Source organism: Scardinius erythrophthalmus, assembly GCF_964197995.2.
Source record: "Scardinius erythrophthalmus genome assembly, chromosome: 12".
In the NCBI taxonomy this organism is placed as follows: domain Eukaryota; kingdom Metazoa; phylum Chordata; class Actinopteri; order Cypriniformes; family Leuciscidae; genus Scardinius; species Scardinius erythrophthalmus.
The window spans coordinates 7412290-7438871 of NC_138232.1; the positions used below are offsets into that span (position 1 = coordinate 7412290).

At 35.7% G+C, this 26582-nt stretch overlaps 2 protein-coding genes across 4 annotated transcripts in view; both read left to right on the forward strand.

The window, feature by feature from the left end:
• magi3b (membrane associated guanylate kinase, WW and PDZ domain containing 3b) overlaps positions 1–1723 on the forward strand; it is a gene marked incomplete at its 5' end in the record, with an annotated part of 117858 nt that extends 116135 nt beyond the window's left edge. The window contains one exon of the mRNA XM_081380059.1: positions 601–1723. Coding sequence (XP_081236185.1) covers positions 601–1580 — 980 coding nt within the window. The 3' untranslated portion in view covers positions 1581–1723. The remainder of the gene's footprint in view (positions 1–600) is intronic.
• An 11044-nt stretch (positions 1724–12767) lies between these two features.
• LOC308699341 (membrane cofactor protein) lies at positions 12768–21859 on the forward strand. Of its 3 annotated transcripts, none has more exons than XM_081380074.1 (12): positions 12768–13119; positions 13997–14182; positions 14282–14381; positions 14462–14532; positions 14753–14932; positions 16803–16976; positions 17340–17564; positions 17919–17945; positions 19202–19231; positions 19844–19877; positions 21326–21396; positions 21657–21859. In XM_081380074.1, the coding sequence occupies exons 1-11, from the start codon at positions 13056–13058 to the stop codon at positions 21387–21389; spliced, it is 1155 nt and encodes a 384-aa protein (XP_081236200.1). In that variant the 5' UTR covers positions 12768–13055; the 3' UTR covers positions 21390–21396; positions 21657–21859. The 3 variants fall into 3 exon arrangements, with proteins under 3 accessions (XP_081236200.1, XP_081236202.1, XP_081236201.1); XM_081380075.1 differs by having other exon boundaries at positions 12844–13119; positions 14000–14182; XM_081380076.1 differs by lacking the exon at positions 17919–17945.
• Positions 21860–26582: the final 4723 nt, after the last annotated feature.

The following is a 26582-nucleotide window of genomic DNA, read 5'->3' on the forward strand; positions in this document are numbered from 1 at the left end:
ATCTTATTCTTAAACGACAACAATTCACCTGTGTTTATTAAACCTTTGACAAAATCATACTGGCACTTCAAATAACGATTGTATCGATTACACCAGGCGACAAGTGACTGTTAAAAATGTATTGTCATTGAATCATTCATTCAAGAGTTTCGTTCAAAAACGCTGATTCATACAGTAATGAAACAAGTGAAAAAATTATGAGCGAGTCATTGAATCATTCATTCAAAACTGATTTATATATAAAAAAAAAATTCATTCATATTAATTAGACATTTTTAAATTGACTGCAGTACTTAATATTTTGTTAGAACCTCTAGTAAATGAAATGCTATTTTGTTTAATTGGCTGTTCAGAATCGTGATCTCTATTTGAAACAAAAAAAAGTATTCAGAATCGTGCAGCTCTAATATATACACTGGCAATTACATCATAACCACCTAAAACACAATAGCAATCACCCAGAACTTCCTGTCAACTACATAGCAATGCATGTGCAGACAACCACAACAACCTAGCATTCTGGAATTAAGCACAAAAAAATAGGTTATCATGATACATTTTAATGAGGCTTTAATTAGTTGCAAATCTTTTCACCCTTAGGTTCTACAGGAGATGTTATCCTTCCTGATCTGCCGGAATCCAACATTCCTCTCAGTTCTCCTCTCCTTCATCCATCATCCACCTCAGCGAAGAAGGGAACGCCAGACCTGACAAGCTCCTTTGCCCGTTCTCGCGGCTCCTTGAATCTGGCCTGCGAGGATCTTCGCACTAAAGACAGCTATAGGGAGAAAAGTGCCAAACCACGAAACACCAGCTCTTCCAGAGTCTCGCAGCAACGCCGCATTAAGAGTCGGTCCGCAGAGAATCTCCTTGATCTCGGAGAAACGGAAAAACCCAAAAGCCCATCCAAAGCCAAAGACAAAGCTTGCAGCTACAAAGAAAATCTGAAACAAAGCACTCAAGACTCCCACAAGAACAGAAAGTCCTGCCAACACAGTCGCTCAGTCAGCCCCCAGAAGTCAAAGCGCGAAGGACAGGAAGTGGTAATTGGCGAAGCGCAGGGACAGAAAGAGGAACGCCGCACAAAGGGGACGACGAGCGTGGACCAGAGGAAAAGTGACGCTGAAAGGAGGAAAAAACAGGAATCTAGAGGAAGGAAGCGAAGTGAGGCCCAAGAACGGGAGGAGAGATTGAGAGCTGAGAGAAAAGTGAGGAGCAAAGAAGACGATGAAGCAGTTGAGCCAATAGGGGAAGCTAAGCTCAAAAGCACCCAAAAGAAGAAAAAACCAGAGGGAGACAGAAAGAGCAAAAAAACTAAGGAAAAGGGATCTTTTAGGGATCAAAAGGAAGAAAACAAGGAAATGATTACAGACAAGGATGAAAACAAAAGCAAAGAAAATGAGAGTGACGACATTGTCACCACAGATGCAGCTTCAGTCACCACTAGAGCGAGTCTAGTGTTTGATCACCCAGGACCTTTAAACAATGGCCTTTGGAAGATCCCTAGTTATGCGCGCATTCTCACTCACGAGGAAGTGATGCGAGATGTTTGCGAGCAGATTGAGGATACTTGGGAATAGAAGGTTTAAGACCAGAAACATACAGTATGGACGTACGTGAACGCAAATGCTTCTAGCTAAGATTTCACACATCGTTATTCATGCATTATAAGGCACATTAGCAGAAACTACTGTCATGGTAGAGCAACATCTCGAAGCTAATCTTGCTGAGCAAGTTATGTTTATAGCTAGCTACCTGAATTACAACACATCTGGTTTATTGGCACATTCATTTGAAGAAAACTATTGGCTAAACATCTTGTACTCAAGGGAGTATTATTTACAAGTGCACTTGCATACTTGTGCAGAATGTTATTGCCTAACTTCTTTTAACGGGGTGCCGACACTGTAAAAAATCAAGTTGGGACAACTCAAAAACGTACACAACCAGCTTCAGGACTTTTTTGAGTTTACTCAGGTTGTGGAAAATTTATAATATGATCCGATTACTGAAATTGTGGGTCATTCAACTGAAATGATGCATCCATAGAAAGCAAATGCTGGTCAGGGACTTGGTTCTGTCCATCAAATTTTGATTGGATGGAGGCAGGTCTGAATGGGAGCATGCAGTCAATGAATTGCTCACAATAAACAGTGAATTTTCATTTCATGCCAACTTTTAGCTTTTGACTTGTTTAAAGCTAGCTATCCGAGTAATAAACAATCTGGTTTTAAAGGCACAGACATCCCAAGGTCTTACCTTTATCACCCGATTGAATAGAGAGGTTTATAACCGCCACAATAACGCAAGCTCTATATGTAGCCTACCTTCAGTGCGTAGGCCAAGCATTCACACGTTTGTTCACATACTTTCCACAAATATGTTTTTGGCCTTACACCTTGTTTTTCTCCAGGTGGTCTCCCATCCAGGGCCGTACAGGCTTCGCTTATGACGTGAACCACGTTCATGTCCTTCTCTTTGGACAGTGGTCAGCATGAGCTTCTCATTGAAATCATTTATAAATGTTTGTAATCAGCAGTCTCACTGTTACACAAACAGACTGATTCAACATGAGGCTTCATCCAAACCGCTTTATGGAGATCATTGCTTAATGATCTCCGACAGGCAATTTCTGAGGCTTTGTGGTCAAACGCATGGAGCTCCATTTTAATTTCCTTCAAGCCAGCTGACATTAAGCAACACAAGGACTCTCTTGACATCACAATGCAATCCTTCCTTATGCAATTTAAGACAACACCCCATCAATCACCAAATCGACAATGCAAGTTTATTTCGGTTAAAAACAGCACGTCCTTACCCCAAAGAATCTTTTTTTTTCTTCCTGCATGCAAAGTTAAACACACAAACTCCTTGTTTTGTTGCATGCCTTTAAGACCCGTGCAGGTTGTCTCTAATGTTCCCGAACCTTGTAAATAAGAGCTGTTATGATGATTGGGGGCTTCGCCAGGGACTTTTCAGACTGTTCTCTTTCTCTTCCATGTCTTTGACTCCCTGATCTCCAAATATTATAACTGCAAACGACCAGAAACTTGTGCTTTAAGATACTAAGAAGATGATCAAATGTTTTATTTCTTGAAATATGTATATGAATAGATACATGTAGCTATAACAGATTGTGACATTGATTTCGGTGTAGAGATCCAGGCTCTTGCTAAGCACCGTGGTAGTTTTACCTTGTAGCAACTGTTTTGACTTGTCACAAAACAAATGGTACATGCAAATGTATTTTTAAATATTCTATGAAATCAGATTTAATATAGTAAATATTTATTTTATTTTAATTTTTTTTTTCCTGTACATGCATGTCCAGTCTGCTCAAGATGAAGACAAGCAGTGCAAGCAATTCAAGCCCTCAGTTATGAAGCTATACTTTATGCTGGTCAACCTTTGATTTATGACCACCAGAAGCCAATGCACATGGGTGAACCTCGAAAAGGATGTAAAGGGGTCATATTTCATCTCAAATTCAAAAGGAAATATGGTAACACTTTACTTAAAGACTTGAAGTATGATGCATTATAAAAGTATTCATAATGTACAGTACATTAAAACGCATTATATGTGAATGCGCACTCCTAAATAATTGTAACCAAAGTTAAAATGCATTATATTTGCAGATTCTTTGGTAGTTTGTCATATGTTTTAATGCAAATTTCTAAAGGTGTGTTTAATGGATAGATAAGTATTAGAATTTATTATAACTGTGGTTACAATTATTCCACCATACAATGCAGTATAAGAAGCATTAAAATGAATAATTAATTATTTTTAAAATAATTTTATAATGATTTATATATAAAAGCAATAAGTAAAGTGTTACTTGTACAAAAATATTTTGCATTAAGAAAATGATGCCTGTTTTACCTTTAACTTACACTTAAAATATATAAAAGATGTGTGTGTGTGTGTGTATATATATATATATATATATATATATAATTAATGAATTAATATTAAAATAAATACATATAATATTGCACTAAATAATGAGAATATACTGTAAAAGCATATCATTGTAGTCAAAATCAAACTGTATGGGTCAATTACAGATTTTTTTAGGCGAGAAACGTGCTTAAATTTTATGCAAGTAATGTCACAATGCCAAAAATCCTAAGAATAGACTTCATTAGGCTTCATTGTCTTTATGCAAATTAAGGTGTCTTTTTTTTTTTTGGAGGTGAAATATGACCCAGACAGGTTTTTTTTGTGTGTGTGAGATTCACCCTAATGTGAAAAGAATCACTGTATGAAGTAAAAATAGGATTGTTGCGGGTATAATGTCTTCTAACTATTTATTTGATGATCATCAGCTAATTTTGTACATGTTTGCATCACATGATCAGTTGTGGGAGGTTTCTGAAAGGGCTTATTTATTGGGGTTTTGAGGTCTGAAATGTGGCCAAGATTAATGTGTAAGGTGTGAATTCAGAGGAAATTACATGATCTATCAATACCAAAGGACTGGCGGCTGTTCCATATGTGTGTAAAGTGACTATGACCTCAGGGTTTGGCTTTGATATAAAGGCGGATGAGAACGCAAACTAATTACAAAGACAAGATTATTGATCACGATAAGTTGTGGTGGTGTTATATTGTGTTTTTGTGCATATGACAGACTTCGAAACTTCGACAACATGAAGAAATGTCATAAAAGCAATGTTAGCATCAATGTACATAACTCATATCAATGTTCATAATTAAAAGTTAGGCCTAGAATCACCTCATATTAGACTAAATACATATGGTCTCAATATAATGTGGTCTGATTCATGTAAATGTTTAAATATTGTACAGCACCTTTATAAAAAATAGCTGAGTGCTCTCTCGGAACCAAGAATAGAAATATGTACATTTGTGCCGTTATTTTTCTAAGTAATTATTTAAGAATGGGAGGAAATATTTAAAGTCAGTGTAAAGAAAATAAAATCATATCCTGGTGTTCTGGTCATGTAAAGTTTTATGCAAAATCAAATCAAATGTATTTTTGAAATTTCTATATTATTTGAATGGTCTTTTAAAGGTGCAGTAAGTGATTTCTGAGAAACACTTGATATTTGAAATCAACACTCAAACAAACACACCCCTACCCAATAGAAACACACACCTCCCTTCATTGCTTCTCCCCCCCAAAAAAATAACGGAACACACTAACAACACACTAACATGCAGCTGGCGCATCAGACAGCTCGCTCAAGTATGGATGAATCAGCTGTGATTCAACAATAACAACAGCATATCTTGGTTCTGTGAAACATCAACAACCAATGTTACTCGCATATTGAGCAGAAACAAAGCAACCTCAGTGTCCGTTTTCAGGCCTTCCCACTTTAACGTTTCTCTGGTGCTTTTCCAAAATTAACGTGCATAGCACTTGCCTGATCATAACCCTTCTTTTTCCAATATATTCCACTGACCCTTTTCTCTTTGGTAATATCTCAGCCATCTCTCTTTCCATAGTCTTCCTACAAAATATCCCACGCTTGCTTTTCTCTCTCCTCCCCTATCATAAGCGTATACGCCCCTTATTTCTGATTGGCTACAAGAGTGTTGTGCTCGGTGAATCCACATAGTTTTTCTCCTATTTACGGATTCAGTACACTGTAAAAAGTTTAACTATTATTTACTCAATTTTATTGGTGAAACATTTTTACACTCAAAAAAATTGAGTAAATTTTAAAGCTGTGAAATCAATTAAATATACTGTATGAATTGAGTAAATGCAAGTAAAAAAATTAAGTAAATCTGAGTAACTGCATCTGGTACATTAACAAATAAAATTGAGTAGAAATAATTTAACATTTAAACATTAAAAAAACAATATTTGAGTAATATTAACTGTTTTTATTAATGAGTAATATTAACTTTTTTATTTTCTCTAAACCTTTGTAAAATAGTACTCCAGACAACCACCATTATACATTACATTGGCCTTTATTTTCAATGAGTACAGCAGCACATTTTAGACTGTTTTTTCATGTATACAATATTGCCTGCATTTAAACTTATTTAACAAGTAAAAATGAAATATTTAAACATTCAGGTAGCCTAATTCAAGTGTAATCAACCACTCTGTTATCCAATATCCACCGAATCTGCGCTGGTCCTCGTGCCGGAGACAGACTCGCGCTCTGCGGGTGAACTTTGAACTTCATACCACCGTCCTGCGTTTCACTCACAGTCACTGTCTGAGGCACAGCCGAAATATACTGCGAGCGACTGACATAACCTGCCAATAAACAAAAAGTGATAGTTCTGAGGACATTTTATCATCCAAATGATAATAATTATATTCATTATCATTATGAAAGTCAGTCATGTGTTTATGCAAAGCGTTTCAATCCCCCAAAAAGACAAACGCGGCTCTCGTCTCGTTTAGGTGTCGAATTACGCCTCTGTAGGCTATGTTGTTTTGCATTAAATATGATTTAAAGCACAGTAATGATTTTATAGATAAAATAAAACATACACCAACCTGAATTTCACAGTGAAAATGCACCAAATCTGCGACGCTGAGAAGAGAGCTGTTGTTCTGGAGACTGTAGAGTTCAAACAGCCACGCTCACTCCAACCGTCGAGTTTTCGTCACGTCAGAGGGTGGGGGAGGGGCATTGTTTTAATTGAGTAAACTTACTCAATTTTAAGAGCGTGTTAAATATATTAATAATATTGATTTGAATTAAGTATTTTTTTTTGTTTCTTGAAACAGATCAGTTTAATTAAACATTCTCAAATATTTTGATAGAAATTTCACATATATATTAAGTATATTATAAAGAAATAATTGGTTAGTCAAATACTAAATTATTTTATTGAAAAAAACTTAAATATATCTGTAAATTTTAGATAAAATTAACTGTTGGATTTTTACTCAATTATTTTGGTATGTTTAACTCAAACAATCAAGTAAACGATATACAGAGATTTTATTAAGTTAATAAAGTTAAAAATTTCTGTAATATTTACTAAGCCACAGAATATTTTTTTACAGTGTACTATGTGTAAACACAATTTTTCATCACACACACACAGAATAGACATCTAGCATATATTCACACAGTGTTGATTTAAATTTTCAACAGTGTTTCTCAGAAATCGCTTACTGAACCTTTAGAGGGATAGTTCACCCACAAATGAAGATTCTGTCATTAATTCCTCGCCCTCATGTCGTTCCAAACACGTAAGACTTTCGTTCATCTTCAGAACACAAATGAAGATCTTTTTGATGAAATCTGAGAGCTTTCTGGCCCTCCATTGACAGCTACGCAACTACCACTTTGACGCTTCATAAAGAGATCTTAAAATTAATTCATATGAATTGAGCGGTTTAGTTCAGATTTTATGAAGAGACTCGATCGCTTTATACGAACAGATTGAATTTAGGCTTTTATTCATATATAAACATTGATCGGCAAACTCAACTGAACCTGCTTGACAGGCCACAAACCTCATTGGTTCTTTCTGAAGCTCAAACGTGCTGCGTAACACAAGAATGAACCTTATTGGTTCTCGCACGTCAATCGAACATGCTTGAGCTTCCATTTACCACAACTGGTGTGAGTTGATGAAAGTTTATATGTGAAAAAAGGCCTAAATTCAATCTGTTCACCATATAAAGTGATTGTGTCTCTTTAGAAAATTTTGACAAAACCACTCAATTCATATGGATTAGTTTTACGACCTCTTTTTATGAACTTTCTGAAGTGTCAATATGGTAGTTGCGTGTAGCTGTCAATGGAGGGTTTGGGACGACATGAAGGTGAGAAATTAATGACAGAATTTTCATTTTCGGGTGAACTAACCCTTGAAGGGTCAACAGCCCACTTTTACTGAAAATGAACTTCAATGGTTAGTCAAGCACACGTGGGCTCATTTGAACTCTAAAACAGATGTGTCCGACTCTCAGAAAAATCTCAATTTTGTGACTTGCCGCGACAGAATAATGATGTTATCAAAGTATAGGCCTGTGAAGTATTAGTTAATTGCTATCGTTTCTATATTTAACACCAGCACATTTCAATTAAGATCATTTTCTGCTGAGCATTGGAAAAGAAAAGGCAGTGTGACCAAGACGAACGCACACAGATAAGTTTGACTAATTTCATTATTTTAAGATGGCTTGAAGCCATACGATTAAAAAAAAACACAATGACTGTGACTGTGACATTTATTATCCCAGCTCAAGTTGTCTACAGAAAGTGTTATCCCGGTCTGTCACGCCTACAGCATTGTCTAGATGATAAAACCTATGGCCTGTCACACACAAAGTGTAGACTACTTTAATGGCTTACTGTAAAGAAATATGCCAGTCTAAGCAGCATTTGTTCTGCTGAGTTAAGCAGAACACTGCTGTCTCATTTCATGATTGCTCAGCGATGTGTAAAAGTACTCAGTCCCGTAGAGACTGAAGGAGGTATTTTAGGCGGAAGCAGAGATATAAAAGAGCCGATAAATGTATCGCAAACCACTGGAGCACTGGTGAAAATGGATAATAAATGTCTGACAGGTAAAATGTATTAAGATTATTTAACACGCAGTCCTTACGGATTCTGTGAATTGCCACCAGGTGTCACTAACGAGTCGTTTCCATTGAAACATGTCACTATAGTGAGGGTACAGCTTGTATGGTATTATAAAAGTTTACACGCTTGAACGAATGAATATTTTAGTATATTACAGTTATATAATTCAAGATTGCACAGCTGTATTCTTGTTAAATTTGAAATGTTTACCTGTGCTATAGTTACAAAGTACATTTGTAAAGTTGTATTACAATAACATTTTTACAGAAAAAAAAAAAAACTGGCAGCTGCGGTTGCCAGAATAATAATGTTAAAAAAAATACAGTAACAATATAAAAATATTTATAGTACAACATGTAAATTGTACAGTTTGAAACTGTATGCAGACTCACATAAATCATTTTAAACAGGTAGGCTAAACTTATTTTTTTATTTTTTATTTTTTATTTTTTAGATGAATTAGAAAGGCTTGTATCTTTAACATATACTGACAATCTCCATAAAACATGGGGTTAAAAAGAAAGACACACGAATCAAAGTTCATCACAAGTACAACTAAGCTGAGGTAAACGCCATCATTGTAACCATGGGGATAACGCATTACAACTAACGTGAGCAACGTAATCACATTACTTTTTTCTTGTAACTAGAAAGTAATGCATTACTTCACTAAATCTACAACAGCAGGTTACAACAACAAAGCAAGTGACTTTGTTTTCCTATTTGGCTGTTTTCCTATTTTCCTATTTTGTTTTCAATATTTCCTTATTGGCTGACACCTCTCCTTTCCCACATGTTGAGAGAAATCATGATAGTGCATAGCTGTGTACATTTACATATACTTTTATCCAAAGCGACTTACATCTGAGCCCATGCCCTTGGTGTTGCAAGTACCAACGCTCTACTGTTTGAGCTACAGGATTAGCATGTGTTTTGTGCTGTGTGAACATGATGGCTTTTGTAGATCTAATCTAAATGAGAGCATGTATTTACTCATCTCACTTGCACAAAAACAGATTCAGTGTTCCTCAAAATGAATAAAAACAGTGAAATGCAAACTCAGAATATTATGCAAATCTGCAATAATTAATATGTTAAATTACACAAATTTACTGTATTTAATCTCACTTTGCATTTCCTTCAGGCCGAGGCTTATTCTTTTAAAGTGGTGGTATAATGACCTTTGTGTGTATGTGAAGTTTCAGCTCAAAATACCCCACAGATATTTTTATATAGCACGTTAAAGTTGTCACTTTTTGAGGGTGAGCAAAAACGCACCGGTTTTGTGTCTGTCCCTTTAAATGTAAATGAGCTGCAGCTCCCAGAACACGGGGCGGAGCTGAATGGTTAGTTGGTGAATTTATGTAGCTTATGTGTAGGTATCTTCTAGTCATTGAATAGCATATTCTGTCTTGATAATCTATAAATCGCGTTCCCGGGACGGGTTTATGTGAATTTTAGCGTTTGTGATGTCACTAACCCGGGAGGAATGTCGTGTAGTCCCTGCCAGCCGTTTGTAGTCCTTAAAAAGCAATTTCTTTAAAAGAAAATATCTCCCTTTGCTATTAACTTTGAGCATCGTAACTTTGCAGATGTTGTTTATGCTCAAACAGCAATAATACACACTAACTAAAGTTAGAAAAGTGAAATCATATTCAACAACCCCTTTAAATTCTGGTGTGAAAGGGCCTTTCAATTTGCAGAATATATATATATATATATATATATATATATAAATATATATATATATATATATATTTTGTTTTGTTTTGTTAAAAAACAAGCAAGCCCAGCCCAAGTGAGAAAAAGTGACACATTACTTTCCAAAAAAAGAAACCAAGTAACACAATTAGTTATTTTTTAGGGAGTAACACAATACTGTTATACATTACTTACCTTCCCTTCCCCAATGGCAACATACATGACACTAAAATAATGCAATGAACACTCCCTTCAGGAAGTCTAGTTATTAAGGTAACAAAAAGGAGAGAGAGTCCGTGGGGAACTTTTGATCTCCAGTCGCAGCTCTAAAAAAAGAGCCACCCAAAAAAAATTATAATAATTTTTGAAACAGAAAATGTAAGGGAAACAAAAGCTTCAGGAGGGAGCAAGGTCAAACTAATAAATAAAAAGGTTATAACTGAATTTTAATCTTTTATGACCTAAATGACCTAAAATGACCTATTATAAAAAACAAAATGAAACGAAAAACAGCAGTACTTCCCGTCAAAAAAAAAGAAAAAAAAAGAAAAAACAGGAGAAACAGATTAAATACAAAGAAAATGGCACCCACTTCCCCAAACAGTTCAAATAACAGAAAAGAAATCACCAAAACAAACACGCCCCTAACCAAAAGGATATTGATAGCTCCGCCTCAAATTCCCGCTATGCAGCACAGGCACCTCCCCCCTCATGAGTGATTGGCTACAAGTGTGTTTTGCTGCTCGGTCTGATCCACTTTCAACAGTGGTCCTCAGAAATTGCTTACTGCACCTTTTAAACTGTCAGCGAAAGATAAACCAAAGCACTTTATTTTTGGCATAAACAGTCCAATACTTTCAGTTCAACACGGTTAATATCAACTGATTATTAACATCAAAGAAAAGCAACAGTTGGCAAAATGTCCGGGGCAGACGAGAAAGAGTCACAAAACATAAAACCCTATAGGCCTACATAACTGACAAAAAAAAAAAAAAAAAAAAAAACTGAGAAGAATTATAAAGAATTAAAATGAAAAACCATCTTGTGAAGTGTCACAAAGGGAATTCTAGGAATGTCAGTTTATGGCTTTTCACTATAAATTATAAGATGATTTGTTCTTTTTAATCCCCAAATAAGTACATTTAACAGTACTGTACACTTACATGTTATATCTAGCAGTTATTTTTTTACAGTGTTCAGGAAACGATGGAAAGAACAACTAACCACTTGCCATTTTTGAACTTCACCCACTTTGAACCTTAATGGCTGTGGACAAGCTGATGAAAAACAGAGCAGGTTCTGCTATAAATAAGGAACGGCTGAATGAGTTTTTATCTCCTTCCTCAGATGAGGAGAAAATGGGTGGAGTGCGTGTTTTTGAGATAAGAGCGGCACAGAGCACATTTGGAGTCTGTTATGACCCCTTTTCTGACCGTTTCAAATAGTTGAGGTAAAAGAAGGACATTCAGATTCTCTGATAAAAGAGGAAGAAAATACTGCACACATTGGCACTATCATACATGGGTGTGCATTACAGTTTCCTTGGTATTTATTTGACTTTGACTTTCTGGAAAGATATGATCAGAGTTTTTTTCTGAAGGGTCAGCAGTGCTTCAGGGTTCACTGTTTGAATCATTCAACTTTTTTTGTAGTTGAATACACACAGAAACCATGGTTTTGATTGCTATGGAAATACAAACACTAAAATTATCCATGTATCCCCAAAACTTACATCAGAAAAAGTACAAAATAAATCATAATGCTGATGTTAACAATTAGACATAATGAATAGTTACCATAATGGACAGAGGAGGAAAACATCACTGTAACTAGGCAGTGTCAAACATAATCACATTAAAGTCTGAGATGGGATGCTCTTGCTGGGGAACACCCTTACACTGACTCACACACATTCCATTTAAATCTGTATGGAAATTGGAGACTGCCTTCAAGACCTTACCAGACTGGATTCATTTAATTTTTTACACTTTTGTTATTCAAATAGGCGTATATGCATTCAATAGCAACAGCAGTCATTCATTTAGGCTATACAATAAACACTCTTAATCACACACAGCTGTTGGAGATGTTTTTGCCATGTTTTAGGTAGGCTGTACTGTATGCATATTTTCTGTTTGTATGGAATACCAGATACATAGGCCTACCAAAACATTTAAAAGTTTACTTTTAATGTTCTTTGATAAATATAAAGTTCATAGAAACAGCATTTATTTGAAATATATATATTTTTGCCACATTATAAATGTCTTTACTGTCAATTATGATCAATTTAATGTGTCCTTGCTGAATAAAAGTAGGCCTATTATTCATTTCTTAAAAAAAAAAAAAAACTTTTTTGAACACATAGAACTACATATAGTTGCCAAATAAAACCAATATATCATACTGTCAAAAGTATACTTGTTTAAAAGTGTATACTGAGCAGTAAGCACGTAAGTATTCATAGCGAGAAACACGTCTGATTTACTTGAGTGATATTTTAATCTCAGGGGAGGAGATTTAGGAGGGGGGACCTAGACGTCATAGAATGGGCGTGTTTCTATGGTTGCCTTTTAATGTTGAGTCGTAAATGCGAATACATGAAGCGCCTTTTCCTTTCAGCTTTTATGTAAACTTTCTTATTTCATTCTCCGGGAAAGTGAACAGTGAACTTATCATGGGGAATATCTTTGTCAGTGTAGTGCTTTCCTGTTTTTCAATCTTTATGTCTTCAGCCCGCTAAATTTTCTTTCAGTTGTTGTATATTCGCGACAAGTGTTAACTGTTTAAAAAGACAAATCTATTTAAGAGACGATGACATGTGTGAAGATTTGGCCGCTGCTTCTGCTGCTGTTCTCACTGTTCTCTGTGGTGAAAGGTAAGATGATTTTCCTCACCGGTGACTTAAATTAGACGTCTAGAGTATTGTTTTTAAACCCATGTAAGTTTAAACTACATACACTTTTCAATGCATTCAAATAGCCTGAGTAATTTATTAAAGAGCTGTTTCTGAGGTAACAACTTGTGTTTCTAAAGTATGTATTTTTTTTTTCTGCGTTTTCAACATTAAGATGTTATGTGGAAAAAAACATTGTTTGGATAAACCGGCTACTGCAAAACCATGATAACCAGGTCATTTGGTTGATCTTTTTGTTTGAATTTGATGGGGAAGGTTTTTTTTTTTTTTTTGACAGAATCTCTAAAATGAATAAAGTGGAAAAAAGATAACAGGGTATAAAACTATATAGTTTTTGGAACTTTCCTGTAGGTGGAGCCACAGTACATCTGTCAAGTGCATACATTTGACTGCTTTCAGGCTTTGTAATACAATTAAAATACAATTAAAAGGAACATTACTGCCCTAAATTTGGGGTTGGTAAGATTGTTTATGTTTTTTAAAGAAGTCTCTTATACTATAAAGAGTATAAATTGCTAGAGTATAAACATTAAATTGCTATTTCTTCCTGAGATAGTAAAGTTGAATTTTCAGCATCATTACTCCAGTTTTCAGTGTCACGTGATCCTTCAGAAATCATTCTATTATGCTGATTTAGTGCTCAGAAATACATTTCTTATTAGTATCAATGTTCAAAACAATTGTGCTGCCTAATGTTTTGTTTAAACCATGATATGTTTTTTCAGGAAGACCAGCATTTATTTGAATTGAACAGAGATAATGTCCTAAATATAAAAATATATTCTTTAAAATCAAGTATTTTGGTTGATTATCTGTCTTGTGTCTGTGGTTTATTTAGCAGATTGTCAGCTTCCTTCTTTCAATGGCAAATTTATCTTATCTGAGGAATCCATAAAGAAGAATAATTTCCCAGAGGATTCCGAAGCATTTGTGGAGTGTCCTAAAGGACAGGAGAGAAAGGAAGGTTCAAATTCAACCATCTGCAAGAATGGGACTTGGAGTGCTGTGGAATTATCCTGTAAAAGTAATTGATTTTTGATTTTTGAATTGGGCCGTTCCCTCTAAACAAAATGGTGTCCAGTAAGGTATATGTTGTAAACTTTTGTGTTTGCACTCATTTCAGAGATAGACTGTGGATTACCTGAAGTTTCACCACATATGAACTACTCCATCCCAGATGGAACATTGTTTGGTGCCTTAATTAAACCTATATGTGAGAGGAGGTAAGAACTGTTGCGGCCCCTGCTGTCCATATTGCACTCAAAATGTAGCAAATGACTTATTTCTTTTGTCTTGAAACCAGATATGACCTGGAAGGATCAAGTTACAAGCAATGTCTTATATCTGGCTGGAGAGGAAAGTCTAAATGTATATGTGAGTCCTCATCTTTGCATTTATTTTTTTTATTTTTATTTTTTTTATTTCAGTTCAAATTTATTTTATTATAAGGAACGAAAATGTTTTTTTATAGTGTCAGTTTTAGTAAACTATAATAATCCTTATGCACATTCAATATTAACAGCAATGTTGTCTAGAACAACTTTACAAAAAGTCAGAGATGTTGTAACAGCCTCTGTCATCATGTCTTTCATAGTGATAACGTGTGAGGAGCCTGCTTCAATTGAGCATGGAAATTTCACAAAGCCCAGGAATATTCCAGAGGTTGATGATGTCATTGAATATTCCTGCGATGAGAACTACACCCTCTCTGGAAACAGATTCATTACATGTGGGGAAAATTGGGAATATAATTCACCACCTCCAAAATGCAAAGGTTAGTTTTTGGAATTAAAGTTTTTACTCCAGTATATTCCAAGCATAAAATCACACACAATCATCAAATGCCCAACACTGCTGTCGCTCAAGCAGTAGAGCATGGCGCTAGCGACGCTAAGGTCATGGCTTCGATTCCTAGGGATTGCATGAGCTGTTTTGAAGGATGCATCGGATGTATCCTTGGTGGCCTTTAATCACCCAGAATCCTTTGCACACATTTAAATTCACGAAAATAAATGGACAGAAAATAAAAGGAGTCGGTACTGAGCTTGTCTGAGTTTATTATGAAATGCAAGACAAAAATAATGAGGACTCTAGCCTGCAAGACTCAGAAGGACTGGACTAAAAAAGGAGGTAGCTTTTGTAGGATGCAGCTTTCCGTTTGAGAAACGCTCTATGCTACTTGTGGCTCTCTAGCGTTTAAAAAAGGCTTAAGAGATATAACCAGTTTAGATGAAAAGGCCACTTTACTGTAGTTATACGCATTAATAGACATGGAACTTCCAGCACAGCGCTACAACAACCCATAATGAAAAGACCCTTCACAATAGGTAACGCTTTACAATGAACTCTGTTAGAGAGCGACAATTTATCTGTTGAGTAAAAAAAAACGTGACGTATGTATGCAATTTCCCACCAAGAACCATCCCCAATCTAAACCTTAAATAGTCTGAGCATGTATTTGGTGTTGCAGATGCATCATGGGCATGAAGCATCAAGAGCATGTTAGAACTGGTGGAACATTTCTAGAAGCCTGCAGAACTCATCTTGCTTTTCTTGCACAACACAGTTTCATTGTCCTTTCTCTATTGCATTTTATTGTTTGGTTCCCTGTTTGCCTTAGCTTGCATATCTAGGTAACCTATACCTGAAGGTCATCTTTTTCTTGTTCAGCAGTTCCTTCAGGCCTTTTATGATTTATGGATAAAAAAAAAAAAAAAGTTGTTATGTTAGTTGTATATGTTGATGTGATCTGTAGATGTATCCTTCTAGGGCAGATTGGGGGTATTAGGTGGCTGTGTGTAGCAGTGCTATGAAGTATGCAGTAAAAGAAAAAGAAAAAAAGAGTGGGAGTTGTAATAGTGAGAAGCGGAAAATTTTGTTTTTTTTACGAACAATACCAAGGTTTTTTGTTTAAGGTTCACTAACCAATATGCAGAATCAATTTTTTATATTAATTTTACTAGATTTATTTTGGCTCATTAAATGAGATTAGCAATAAAACTATGTTTGTACATATTTATTATTATTATTATTACAATATGTCAATATATTAGTATGAACTAAAACATGAATTATTATTCATTATTAAAATGCAAATATATCTATGAAATATTGTTTTGAAATCTACATAGCTGAAATTTTGTGTTATATCTACCCATTAAACTTAAAATACTGTTTCTGACCTGAGAATGAATGGTTGTTAAAATTTTAAAAAGTTCAATAAAAAGTAGAAAAGTAAGTAGTGAGCCATGTCACCAGTTGACACTGTTGTTTCCACTGTTGTGGTTTAATGGGTGTGATTTATTTTTATATTTTTTTAAGCTTTCCACCAAATTGAGCCATTTATTGGCACACCTGATATTGAAGAACTGATAAACATTTCAGTAATGTTTAAAACAGAAATCTCTGTAAATGTTTCTTTCCAGATAAACATTTAGTCTTGGTTTATCAAACGATTTGGAACCTTGTTTTGACATTTTATTGGGCTCTACTTCACATTACTGAAATTCCATGCATGCTGCAGTGTTCCAGATGTCCTTATGTGGTTTCGTTACTATATTTTGAATATTATGGTCTGGCACTATTTACTGCTTTACAGAAAAACATTTTTATCGACTTAAATCCAGTTTCCTTTCTATTCTCAGAAATTGAATGTCAAGTTCCTGAAATTAGTTTCGGTAACCAGACTGAAGGAAGTCCTCCATACTCTTATAAAAGTAAAGCCACGTTTGAATGCTGGCCAGGTTACAGGATGAAAGGTTTTGCTACGTCAGTGTGTGAAGAGAGTGGCTGGTTTGCCCTTCCTGCCTGTGTTGAAGGTAAGCTTAACCTTCTGAATGCTAAAATGGATGGGATTTTTTTCCCCAAGGTGTGCATTCATGATATGAGTGATAAGTAGACCCGTACAGAATCTGCAGCGTTTCCTGCACTGATTCCAAGGGAAACTCTTTTTGAGGTGGCTGAAATACATTGATATTAGTACTGTATGCTTACCACGTAAAGCATACTTAAAAATATACTTGAACTTTACTGAAGTATACTTAATAAAATTAATCAGAAGTATACTTTTTTTTGTAAAGGTTATGTTGCCATCAACTGAACTGCCGAGTTTACAACATGTTGAATGTTGTATTGAAAAAGGTGGCAAAAGTAGATGATGACATGCTAATATTTTCTTTCAGTCATCATAACACAGACAACAGCAACCGCTACCACAAACAAAACCACAACAGTAACAGTCACAGCCACAACAACCGCAACAGTCAGAGCCACAGCCACAGCCACAGCCACAGCCAGAGTCACAGCCACAGCCAGAGCCAGAGCCAGAGCCACAGCCACAGCCAGAACCACAGCCACAACCACAGCCAGAGCCACAGTCACAGCCACAGCCAGAGCCACAGCCACAGGTATGGTTATTTGATGTATTTTATTGCAGGAAGACATAAAAATGGCTTTGGTTCATTTCTGAACTGAGTGAGTCATCCTTTAAACCCAATGATACTGATACTGCTACTGAATTAAATGTCTTGATTGCATCACCCTCAGGGAAAGAAATGCGGTTACTGAAGTCAGAGCTGTGTTTGACGTGCAACATATGTCACAATATAATCTAACAGTCAATGATGATAATGAGTTATTTTGTCTTGTTCAAGTTTAAAGTAAGAGGGGTGATCACTACTGTGACCAAGGGCCACATATCAATTAAATGTTTATTTCCTTTTGTTCATGTATTTCTAATAACACAACGGTTGATCTTTCAGGTATTTTACTTGTGATCGTGATTCTCGGTAAGCATCTGAATGATTTGGATTAAACTATAGACTTTTATATAAAATTCTGTTTAGTTTTATATACAGGTATACTGTTCAAAAGTTTGGGGTCATTGCATTTTTTTTGAGAGAGAAATTAATGCTTTTATTCAACAAGGACACATTAAATTGATGTGCAGTGCAGTAAAGACATTTTTGATGTTACAAAATGCTGTAATTTTGAACATTCTATTTAAATGCAATTCTGACTTTATATCTCGCAATTCTGAGAAATAAAGTCAGAATTGCGAGATATAAAGTCAGAATTGCGTGAAATAAAGTCAGAATTCTGAGATATAAAGTCAGAATTGCGAGATATAAAGTCGCAATTGTGTCTTATAAAGTCAGAATTCTGACTTTTTTTCTCGCAATTGCGACTTTATATCATGCAATTCTGACTTTATATCTCAGAATTCTGACTTTATATCACGCAATTCTGACTTTATAACACATAATTGCGGGTTTATATCTCACAATTCTGACATCTTTTCTCGGAATTGTGAGATATAAAGTCCAATTCTAATGGGGAAAAAAAAGACAGACTTTTTTTTTTTTTTACAGAATAGTTTATATCTCACAATTCTGACTCTATAACACGCAATTGCGACTTTATATCATGCAATTCTGACTTTACATCTCCCAATTGCGTGATATAAAGTCAGAATTCTGAGATATAAAGTCAGAATTGCGTGATATAAAGTCGCAATTGCGAGAAAAAAAGTCAGAATTCTGACTTTATAAGACGCAATTGCGACTTTATATCTCGCAATTGTGACTTTATATCTCGCAATTCTGAGAAATAAAGTCAGAATTGCGAGATGTAAACTCGCAATTGTGAAATAAAAATTATCTTTTTTTTTTTTTTTGTGGCGGAAACAAGCTTCCATAGTTATTTGATGTATTTTATTGCAGGAAGACATAAAAAATTGCTTTGGTTCATTTCTGAACTGAGTGAGTCATCCTTTAAACCCAATGATACATCTGCTACTGAATTAAATGTCTTGATTGCATCACCCTCGGGGAAAGAAATGCGGTTACTGAAGTCAGAGCTGTGTTTGACGTGCAACATATGTCACAATATAATCTAACAGTCAATGATGATAATGAGTTATTTTGTCTTGTTCAAGTTTAAAGTAAGAGGGGTGATCACTACTGTGACCAAGGGCCACATATCAATTAAATGTTTATTTCCTTTTGTTCATGTATTTCTAATAACACAACGGTTGATCTTTCAGGTATTTTACTTGTGATCGTGGGTATTCTCGGTAAGCATCTGAATGATTTGGATTAAACTATAGACTTTTATATAAAATTCTGTTTAGTTTTATATATACTGTTCAAAAGTTTGGGGTCATTGCATTTTTTTTTTGTTGTTGAGAGAAATTAATGCTTTTATTCAACAAGGACACGTTAAATTGATGTGCAGTGCAGTAAAGACATTTTTGATGTTACAAAAGATTTGTTTCAAAATGCTGTAAATTTGAACATTCTATTTATAATCCTGAAAAAAAATATCACGGTTTCTAGAAAAATATGAAGCAGCACAATCAGAATGACTTCTGAAGGATCATGTGAGACTAAAGACTGGAGAAATGGTGCTGAAAATTTAGCTTTACCATCACAAGAATAAACGATATATGAAAATATGAAAATATTGACAACAGTTATTTTTAAATTGTAATATTATTTCACAATATTAAAGTTTTTACTGCATTTTTGATCAAGTAAATGCAGCCTTTGTGTGCATAAAAGACTTCTTTCAACAACATTAAAAAATATTACTGACCCCATACTTTTGAGTGAAAGTGTGTATACACCTTTTACTGTTTACTATACTGTTTAATATTTAATAATATAATATTTTAATATTTTCTTAGTGTGCTGTTTTAATCGTTACTTTAAACAGAGAGGGTGAGTATATCTTTTAATCTGTCGAATGCTTTAAAGTCATTCTAGCTCAGCTGACGTAAGCATGGCAGAATGTCTCTGCTTCAACTGCATACTGCTTTAGACATGCATTGACTTGATGCTTTCTTTTGCTGTCTCATGCATGAATCCCATCTTTTCATATGTTCTCCGTTTATGATAAGGGGGGACAAAAAATGCTTAACTTAGATGCATGTTTTCACTATTAATCCAGAAGCTAGCTGTCCTTGTGCTTGAATTGTAGTTGATTTGCAGCTCACTTTTAAATTGCCCCTTTTATGTTTTTTTTTTTTTTGGTTTTGGATATTGATATTATTTTTCATGTAGTGTGTGATATGGGGAGGTGGCGGGGGGATTGTTGTGCGGGGTCGTTTGATGGTGGGGGAGAGTCAGACAATTCTAATGGCCTTGGTCAGAGGGTACTATTGAGGGATTTATAATAAATTGGCATACTGCCAGCCATGGTCTTCATTTGCTGCCCATGAACAACGTCTACTTTGACCCGCCCGCAAACACTGTAAGCTGAGGCCTGGAAGAGTTTGGTATGTGCCGTTGACATGTTGATAAAAATCCACTTTGCACGCACTTTCAAAAGATGAGGCTCGAATTGATATTTGCACGACAGCAATGCAGTTAATACGCTCTATGCATGAACGCTGCTGACATATTTCCGGTAGAATCTCAGCCAGCAACTTTACTTCCGGATGTAACTGGGCGGGCTGAGACAAAACGCGGAAGCGATCGTGCGTAGAGCCTATTTCACTGTGCGGAAATTCACGTATGGTAATTGGCTGTTTGTTTCTGACGAGCTGCAAGCAGTTGACCAATCACAACAGACTTGGACCATCTGACCAATCAGAGAATTGTAGGCTCTCTGCAAAAATTTTTTTAGAGAGATTGAATCCTTTACCATTTCAGAGACTGAGAGAAAAGTTCCTTTAAAAAATTCGGGACTTTAAAAAAGCAGAATAGGGGCACTTTAAATTCTCAATTATTAATTAGTGTCTGTTGTACATTGACAGAAGTTCAAGGTTTCAAGGAAGTCTATTAAACTGTCCACCCTTAAATGTTTTGGAATTTCCTAGCATGCTCACCAGGTTGTTAACTATTGGCAAGTAACCTCAATCTCAAGAAGAAATGATTGCTGATGTACCATGTGAAAAAACATTACAGTATGTCTGGGCACATAATGATCTGCAGAATGTTTAGCACACATTTTAATTAAAAGGTCTGCTGTCACAAAGGAAAGATTGGCCTGGTGCTGCTAACAAAATGACAAAAATAACTATGCAGAGCTAATGTCTGACCAGATACTAATTACATCCAAACAGCATGCAGAACGGATGGCTAATTGAATATTAACAAAAAATGAATCTGTCCAATAAATAATGCATTATAATGACTGTGTCTCCTCATTTGATAATGGTGCATAGTTCATATAATACTGGAGAAGGCAAGAGGACAAAAGAAGAGTTAATGCTATATCAAAGTCTGTAAACCCAAGGTATTTACCCGTCAAATTCTTCATAAGCTAAATATGAGGTTTCTTTTGTTGTACAGTCACAATCAAATGCCTTCATCTCATACTAATACACTCATAGTTATTAGAGTTTATAATAACTATGATAATAACTGAGTAATAATAAATCAATTTTTTCTGGCATTAGTTGCAAAATAGTCTCCATTAATTATTCTTAATGTGTTCTTAATGTGAAACGATGTTTCATTTTCCTCAATGTGTTTTCTCTGGACTCTCCACTACAGGGCAAACAATCGGACGGCTCCTTTGATCTAAAGCGCTGTTCCTGCAAGTGGACTGCTTGAAGTTTAAGTTTTAAACTTCAATGTTGTATTTAACAAACTAGATATTTTATTTATTTATAATTGTTATGTAATGTTTTGCTTCCAGCTATTGATGAAAACACAAGATGGTATTTTTGTATATTTTAATAAAGATGTTTGAAATACTCGAATGTGTTCTCCCTCTATGACTAAATCCTGACCTCAGAATTTCCCCATCTCGTAATCAAGAACCCACCCAAAACCATCTCCCAAAAGGCACGTTTCCACACTCATGTCTTTTCACTTTTTAAAAGTGCAGTTTTAGTCAGACATTGTAAAGTGAGATATTGATAGTGCACCATAGTCTGGATCAGGTTTTCTTTGACCATATGGTGAGGAAACCTGATCCCGAATGAGCAGACGTTCTTGATGTGGGTTGTAATAATAGTTGCTTCACTCCCCTTTCAGAAGTATTCCTTTTACGTCAGCAGTAGACCAAACAACAATGTGGTTACCAGGACAATGGCAGAGATAGTTGCTGCTATTCAAGTCAAATACTTCATCAACTGTAGAGTCATTTAGACAATGTGCTATACAGAGACCTTGGCCAATCCCACGAAAGCAAAGAGAAACTCTCAATGTTGTTCTCAAAAAGCTGGAAGAAGATTTCTGTTACCACCCATTTGATTGTTTCCTGGTTTTAAATTGTAAGTCAGATAGCTTAGAAAAGCTTCTCGCTTCAAGCTGTGCTTAGCACAAACTTTGGGTCGAAGTACACGCTAAAGTGTAAAACTATAGGCTTAGTCATTTTTTGAAATCCCTAACTTTAGTTTGTTCAATAATAATAGTGATGGTAACTCTTAAAAAAGTTACATATAGAGGCTTAAAGGGGACATTCACCCAAAAATGAAAATCCTGTCATCATTTACTCACCCTCAAGTTGTTTCAAACCTGTATGAACAACAACAAAAAGATATTTTGAAGAATATTGGTAACCAAACAGTTGATGGGCCCCACTGACTTCCATAGTATGTAAAAAATTATATATATACTATGGAAGTCAATTGGGACCATCAACTGTTTGGTTACCAACATGCTTCAAAATATCTTCTTTTGTGTTCAGCAGAAGAAATAAATTCATACAGGTTTGGAACAACTTGAGGGTGAGTAAATGATGACAGGATTTTTAGTTTTTGGGTGAACTATCCCTACACAAATGTTTGGGTGGACACAAATTAACACGCTTACTGCATTAAGAACAGTTAGCAGGACAACGTGCCTTCACAAACTGCAAAGAATGGTTTCTTGAGTTCTTGTGTCACTGAAAGAAATGGGGCAGATTGAATTTGTAAAATGTATTGCTGATCACATAGTAGGTTTATTCTCAGTCTTACTTGGAAGAATGAACCCATTATCAGTGTTAAAACTTCTCAGTGGGGTTTTCTATCTCATAGTAATCCGGGTCTTTCGTTACATGTTTGAGTAAGCCTCCTCATTTACACTGGATCATTTCACACTGCAGTCAAGGGTCCACAACTTCCAATTACAGAGAAACCTTTAACCATTAAACCATGTAGGATATAATGTATGTCATCTTCCTGAAAGGCCACGTGAAGCAGTACTGCCGATGATTCACTGTTTAGGGTGTAGGCTATGCTTCGCTGTAGATTAAGTAAGGGATATTAAATGGAGTTGTATTCATGCTGTGGTAAAGAAAACCACAAGGATAGTTCAACTCTACCAGACCACTCAAGCCAGTAGGCTGTTTTATTTATAGGGTCATCTAAAAACAAGACATTTAATAAGCTTGCTGTTGCTCAATTCATGCATATGGTCGACATTTTGTTCACAAGCCACAGGTTTTATGGGATTCAGGAGTTAGGCTACTTGTTGTTGATTTTTCTTTTTTTTAATAGTGTTGCTCTTAAAATTGTATGCCAATGTAAAACATCTCTTCCTGGCAGAAAGGGAATGCTCATCCTTTTTATTCATTTATTGGAAGTATCTTGTTGAAGAAGGAAAGAGCTTCTAGCATTTGACATTGATGGGTGCACCACATTTCCTGGGCCTCAAACATACAACCAGAACACATTTAGCACAATGTCCCTCATATTGTGGACAGCAATTTTAACATGATACTTATAAAAGATCTAAAAGACTGTCTGTTTAAAGTGAAATTTGGTATCGGTGCTCACTTAACAGCAGCTAAAAATAGCACATGCTAGGGTTCTCACTGTTGCTGGGATCTCAGTTGTTCAATCAGCTGTGTCATGCTCTCTCAAGACAGCAGAATACATCCGGTTTTAACATAACCATGCGTTAGACCATTAAATGCAATCAACTGGCATCAGTTACAGATGCTGGGAAAGTGATCCCAAGTTCAAAAGTTAAATGTGTGTCGGTCTTGAAAGCCAGTTGTTGAGCGTTCTCTCATTACATCGAAAATGATTAGGTCTGAGGAATCGGGAGTTGGCCTGGTGAAAAAAGGGTATTGCTAGATCAGAGTGGAGTAACTCGTTTGAAGATAAGCTCTTGTGTTCGTCTGACTCCAGAGAAATTGAGAAGACGCATGTTTTGGATCGGCCTGTCTGTAGATACGCTATAATAATGCACTTTTGAGTTCATACAGTGCCATCCAGTGGTGAAGAATTGAAACGTAGACTCTCTACGCGTCAGGCGCTTGTTGATGACGTTACCAGTTCCACAAACAGATTTATCTCTCTGTGATTATCTCTCAGATTTATCATATTTTGAATCGATATATGGCATATTTCGCCACATGTAGTAATGTCATTTAAGATACACGCATGTGCCACGGTGGAAAAAAACATATTCAGTTGTCATTTTTGCACTTACGTGTTGTTGACCTTTTTATTTGATTAAACGCGTAGGCTATAATATATTGTTATTTGCGAGGATCTGTGACGGTTCTGGTGCTGCAGTGGAGGTCCAAGGTGAACAAGATGAATGTAGCAGGTAATAATGTAAATATATTTAACAAGTTACAGCTGCTGTAATACATTTTTGGCACGAAGAATAAAAAAGATTCCAAACAGGCGTTCTAAATAGCGATTTCCGTCGTTTGTTAGAATCAGATCTTTTTGAACTGTTCGTAAACCTTGTATGATATATCCCCCCCTTTCCACCACTTCTTTCCACCACCCCTCTTTCCACAACCCCCACCCCATATTCCCCTTTCCACCCCCACCCATCTTTCCATATCCCCCCTCTTCCCCCCGCCTCCCTTCCATCACTTTCCAAACTTTTCCATTTTCAAATAAGTAGCCTAGTTCCCAAACTCACATCATTGCTATCGGAAATTTCCTACTTCCCACTTCTGAAATTATGATTACGAGCTAATCACATTCAAATTTTGACTTGAGAGGGTGTTTATGTCCAAAAATTTTAACTAGGAAACTATTATTTAACATGGATATCATCATATTTCCGTGATATTTATTACAAATAGTTAAAATAGTATTTTATACATGGTATTTTAAAAACTATAGTGCAAACTGCAAATATCTGACCCACTGCAGGTGCTAGTTAGAACACAATGTCAAACTATTTAATACTGGGTATGTTATTATAACAGAGATCCTATGATATATTGGTACTGCGGCATTGTAGAGGAATTACACAAACTTGTAGCACTTAAGAATCCTTATTTTTATTCAATTTCTAAAGCTTGTGCAAATCAGACATGCAAAGACATGGATCACAAATGTTGCAGTAGAATTTCAGTAGTCCACAGCATTTAGGTCTCCCGTCCCATGTGATGTCAGGACCGACCCAAGAACACTGATTTCAAATGGTGCTAGATGCCATAAAGTACTCTATTGCACCATTTGAATCCAGCTTCCAGGAGCAGCATATAGAGGAGATGGCACTGCAAAACAAAATACAGAATAGCCAAATGCTAAAGATGCTATACTACACATACTGGAGCTTTTAGACCTCATTCTGTAAAGATAGTTTTGAAGAGATTGAATAGTTTATTCTGAACCATACATTTTAATATTTATTGCTGTGCAACTATGGTAAAGCTTTTTCCCATACTTTACCTTGAAAGTTAGCTGTGAGATTTTGTGCACCTTTACCCATACCTGAGAGTAGAGGTGGTACGTTTGAATCACTTTAGACCTGAGTCAATAGAATAAGTACAATAGAAAAGTATAGGGAGTGACCTAGAGGGAGGGAGAGCATTTGTTTACAAGTTTCATTTTCACTCATGTACATCAGTTTATTCTTGGTTTGCTGCAACTGCGCACCTGACCGCTTGTGTAATGCTGATCCAGCTCTTAAAGGGAAAGGCGTCTTTATTGAAGCTTAGAATCTGAAAATACAATTTAACCTCGGCATTGAACAGGCATTATTCCCAATATCATTTCATATTTCTTGAGGCGACTGTGTCTTCAGGGACTTGTTGGGTCTAGAATTACTTTTTTATAGCAAAGGATATGAAAGAGGTCAATATATTTTTCTTGGACAAAAATCAGGCAGGACAGGATACTAAATATAACACAAGTGATCTCTGAATTACTAATTACATTATCTCTCCCTCTCTTTATATCTGTTCTCTTAACTCTCATATAACATAATGATAAGCTAGGGGGATTTAAAAAACACAAATATAACGTCTAACCGTCTTTTTTATTAGTAAAATTGCATTTCTGTAAATAAAATATGGGCAAAAGATTATTAGTATGACATGCCTACCTGTTTCGGTACATTCAACAACTGTATCTGCGGTCTGACTGCGCTACCTAGAGGGAAAAGTAAGCACTGCGCTAATGATTTGTTTACCTCGTCAAGTGCGCACTAGCAAATAACTACTGCAAGTTTATTGTTAAACTCGCTGAATAAGACCGACGATGTCGCAGTTTGACGTCATAAGCATTAATTTAT